Raw genomic sequence first — 3,974 nt, forward strand, 5'->3', positions numbered from 1 at the left:
TTGTCCAAATAATTTCTCCGGTCTCTAATTAAGTTCAAGCCTTTTTTAAAAATTTCTCTTAAAGTTATTTTTAAAAATTATTTCATTATTTAAATTTTAAATCTTGAACAAAAAAATTCCAAATTGTTTTGATTTTAAAATTATGCAACCACATGGAAAATTAATTGAAGAACCGTTTGGAACCGTCGGCTTTGGAGCCGTTAAAAATCAAAATTAAAATCATAAATCGTAACTGAAACCGTAAATTTCTAATTTGATTAGGATTTGACATTTTTTTTGGAATTAAAACCGTTAATTTTGGAATCTGAAACATCCCGACCCCTAACTAGGACCATACTGGGTACTAAATGTTACCGCACTATCTTAGGTATGAATTAGTACAATCCCGACAAGAGATGCTTATTATCAGTATTTTGTTCCATCACTTGTTACATAACTAAAATTAAATTAGTCATTAATTATCTCTTCCCATCATATTTATAAAGTTAAAAATTTATAAATTTAACTCTTGGTTTGAATAAATGAATTCCATGGAATTTTATAAAATTAATTTACAAATTCAAATCAAATTTTGTTAAAAAAATAAAATTTTTATATAAATTTTATAAACATAAACAATCTAAAGTTGTATGATAAATCTATCCATATTTCTAATCTTTTAAAATTATTATATCTTTTAAAATTATTATATCAAGTTTAGAATATAAAAGCAAATGAATTTTTAGTTTTAAATTTATCTGAAAATTTCACTTACAAATGAATAAAAAATAATTTGAAAGTAAAAATACTAAAAAATAAAAAAGATGATATCGCACAACAATTTATTTTATAAATAAAAGCAAACAAGATAGTTAATATTTTGCATCTGAAAACACGAGAAGAAGAAAAGAAGTAAACAAAAACATCAGATAACTATACAAAATAAAGTACAAGCTCAAACAATTACAATAATCTCTCCTCCCCCTCCAATTATTTTTCTTTTCCACGTGAAAGAGTCAGAAATCTTTATTGTTTTGATTTTTTTTTCCCCCTTTGTTATTGAAGTTAGTAATAATTTTTGGTATTTCGAAAAGCAAAAGATAACTTCACAAGAGGGTCCCGCTAGAAAACAGCAACCATTGCCGATGAAAGTTCAGCTTCCCCACTTATTTCTTCCTCTTCGTCATTTTCTGCTTCCCACATAAAGTGAGCATACGATCCCAACACCATGCTGCAAAACAAAATATCATTTTACTTGGTATATGTATAGCAAAATTGACGTTAATTATAAATTTAAGTTCAACAAATCCCTCAAACTTATATTCCCTCCGATTTATTTTATTTACATGGTTTGACACAATCATACATATTAAGAATTTAGTCAATAAAAGTTAGTTTGCCATTTTTTACCCTTAATTCATTAAAATGTTAATAAAACTCCTTCATTTAATGAACAATTATAGAGATTATTATGAAAAAAATAATTATTTACATATATAATTAGAAACCTTACAAACATTTTGGAACATTCAAGAAAGGAATAACAACCAACAAAATAATTTTATACTTTAAACTAATTATAAAACATATTGAAAGATTAAAAAATAATTATAAAAAATTATTGTTAAAAAATTGAAAAATACTTAAATATATGAAAAGTAAACATTTAAATAATTTAATTCAATGTTCAATATAAATATTTATTGTCTTTATACGAAGATGGGATAACAGGCCTTACTAAAAAAAAAAAAATGAGTTTTCTCTCTTTGTGGACCTATTCGGTGTAAATCTGAATAAATCGGATCAATTAGTTTCGAAATATCGAATGATTTAATAATAAAAAAAAGATTAGCCTCTTTACAAACCAACTCTAAGTATTTAAATAATGTGAGATTATTCAATCACGATTGATTATTTTCTTATAAATAACACATTAAATCTTATGTGTGAATCATAAGTAATTTTTTCTTTTCATATCCACAAATTTATAATTAAAAATTAAGTTCATTAAATAAATGAACTAATTCAAATTTAAGGGTGTACAACCTATCAAAAAACTAATTAGATTTGGCCCAATCTTCAAAACATTCACTTCAATTTCAATTTTAATAAAAAAAAAACATTAAAACATTTTAGTTTAATTTTCTTTTTATTAACTTAAAAGCAAAAATAAATAAATAAACAAACCTGAATCAAAAGATCAAATCAAATTGATTTGAATTGATTCAGTTTGATTTTTAGCATAAAAAAAGAAAAAAAAAAAAATCAATTTATCCAATTTGCACGATTCATTTGGCTAGAACCGAAAATGCTCATCCCACTGATAAATCCTTCGTATCAAGTCATTGGAGAGTATCACTCTCAAATATTGGTAAACCCTTCACATATGCTATAATATATATATTACTCTAAAAACTGTTATTTGATTTCATTTTCATAAAAAAGCAAAAAGAAATTGGGAAATCATGTCATAAAAAAAATTATCGATGAATACAGATCTTACCAATCATCAGGGGAGGCAGAAACAGCTTGATCAAAATAAGCATTAGCTCTCTCTCCATCTTTTTGGGCATCCCATATCAACTTCCCATACATAGCCAACACCTCTCCATCTCCTGGACTTTCTAGTATTGCTCTTCCATAGTACTCTTCTGCTCTCTCCATATCTCCTTCCACCTTCAAACACAATATATTAGTTAATATTTTAATTAACATTTTTAAGTAATTAAGATTTGTTTAATTAATAAATACCTCGTGCAAGAATTTCGCGTAATTTCTTAGAAGAAGGGAATCGCTGGGATTTGACTTCAACATTTCTTTATAATAATCACTCATCTTGCTTACGTCGAACCCCTCGCCGCTAAACTCTCGGTTGTGTCTATCACCGCCGCCATTTCCGCCTCCAAATTTCTTTCCTTTTCCGAATCCACCTCCGTTGAACCCTAGCTCTTCCAAAGGAATACCGTTATTCGGCCAGATTCCTGTGTGACTAAAATTTCTTGAATCCACGTCATGATGCTCCTCCTCCGGTATAATTGCAGGAAACGACCGGCTGAAGACATGTGCTTCCGATTTCATGAGATCAGATTCCGACAAGGCTCGTCGGATCGGAGTGTCTCTCTGGCGGTTGATTTCTAGGTGCATTGAGATTTTAGGAGAACTCACGGTGTTTTTTTCGCCAGAAAAGATGCCGTTGAATGAATCGCGACGGGAGATAGAAATTTTGGGCGGTTCGGGAAGAATAGAAATCGAACCAGTTTTCGAGAGAAGAGATTTCATGGCTGATTAGTGATTATAGCAGTCGCAGGTAAAGTTGGAAATTGAGATTTTGATTTGATATCATATATAGGAGTTGGAGGGCCGTTAGATTTGGTGATGGAGTTGACTTGAGGACGAAGCAGATGGTAACACGTGTAAGCTTTCACGTGAGTAGAGCCAAGGAGTAGGCATGAGCGTGGGGGTCGGCTATGGGGAACTTTTTCTAGGAGTGTAAGCCACGCGTCACAGGAAAAGCGTGATCAAGTGACATGGCTAGACTACGTGGAAATTCATGCACGATTTGCTCAAGGTTTACGGACGGCACCGTCGTACTCTACTGTCAAAGAAAATTCTTCCATCACATTTGGCAACCCTTACGGCTTTTGAAGTTAACTTTTAAAATTTTAATCAAATTAAAATTTTATTTCTATTAATTATTCATAGAAATTAATAAATATGCCGAACATAAAAGTAGCCAAAGCATCGTTTAGATTTGTAATGCTCGGTCAAAAGATTATTTAAACTGGGCATTTAATGTACAAAATTTTTGTTTAATATTTATGACGAAGATTTCTGGTACGCTTTAAAATTTTTCGGTTACAATTAGAAAATTACGATAGATAAATGTATTATATACTAAAAAAGACATGATCAATCATAATATCAATTTGAAAGCTCATCTTTTTCTTATTACCATCAAATTGCTACAGTGAGCCTGAAATACACCTCAGCTTTTC

The 3,974-nt window shown here is 29.7% G+C and overlaps 1 protein-coding gene across 1 annotated transcript; it reads right to left on the reverse strand.

Annotated features, from left to right (window-relative positions):
• Positions 1-809: 809 nt before the first annotated feature.
• LOC149492730 (Tetratricopeptide repeat (TPR)-like superfamily protein) lies at positions 810-3,299 on the reverse strand. Its single transcript, XM_089715973.1, has 3 exons — positions 2,731-3,299; positions 2,483-2,655; positions 810-1,210 (listed from the first exon to the last, which is right to left on the reverse strand). Exons 1-3 carry the CDS (start codon positions 3,256-3,258, stop codon positions 1,102-1,104), a joined length of 810 nt encoding a protein of 269 aa, XP_089572099.1. The 5' UTR covers positions 3,259-3,299; the 3' UTR covers positions 810-1,101.
• Between the last annotated feature and the right edge of the window lie 675 nt (positions 3,300-3,974).

The sequence above is a fragment of the Jatropha curcas genome, chromosome 11 (genome assembly GCF_041381405.1).
Source record: "Jatropha curcas cultivar XTBG-Jc1 chromosome 11, XTBG_Jcur_1.0, whole genome shotgun sequence".
NCBI lineage: Eukaryota > Viridiplantae > Streptophyta > Magnoliopsida > Malpighiales > Euphorbiaceae > Jatropha > Jatropha curcas.

Bases quoted from the DNA above. Each gene is read 5' to 3' on its own strand.
- LOC149492730 (XM_089715973.1), bottom strand. From the start codon at position 3,258: ATGAAATCTCTTCTCTCGAAAACTGGTTCGATTTCTATTCTTCCCGAA. The intron at 2,656-2,730 runs GTATTTATTAAT...TTGTGTTTGAAG, and splicing joins ACGCGAAATTCTTGCACGAG to GTGGAAGGAGATATGGAGAG. The intron at 1,211-2,482 runs GTAAGATCTGTA...TTTGTTTTGCAG, and splicing joins TCTGCCTCCCCTGATGATTG to CATGGTGTTGGGATCGTATG.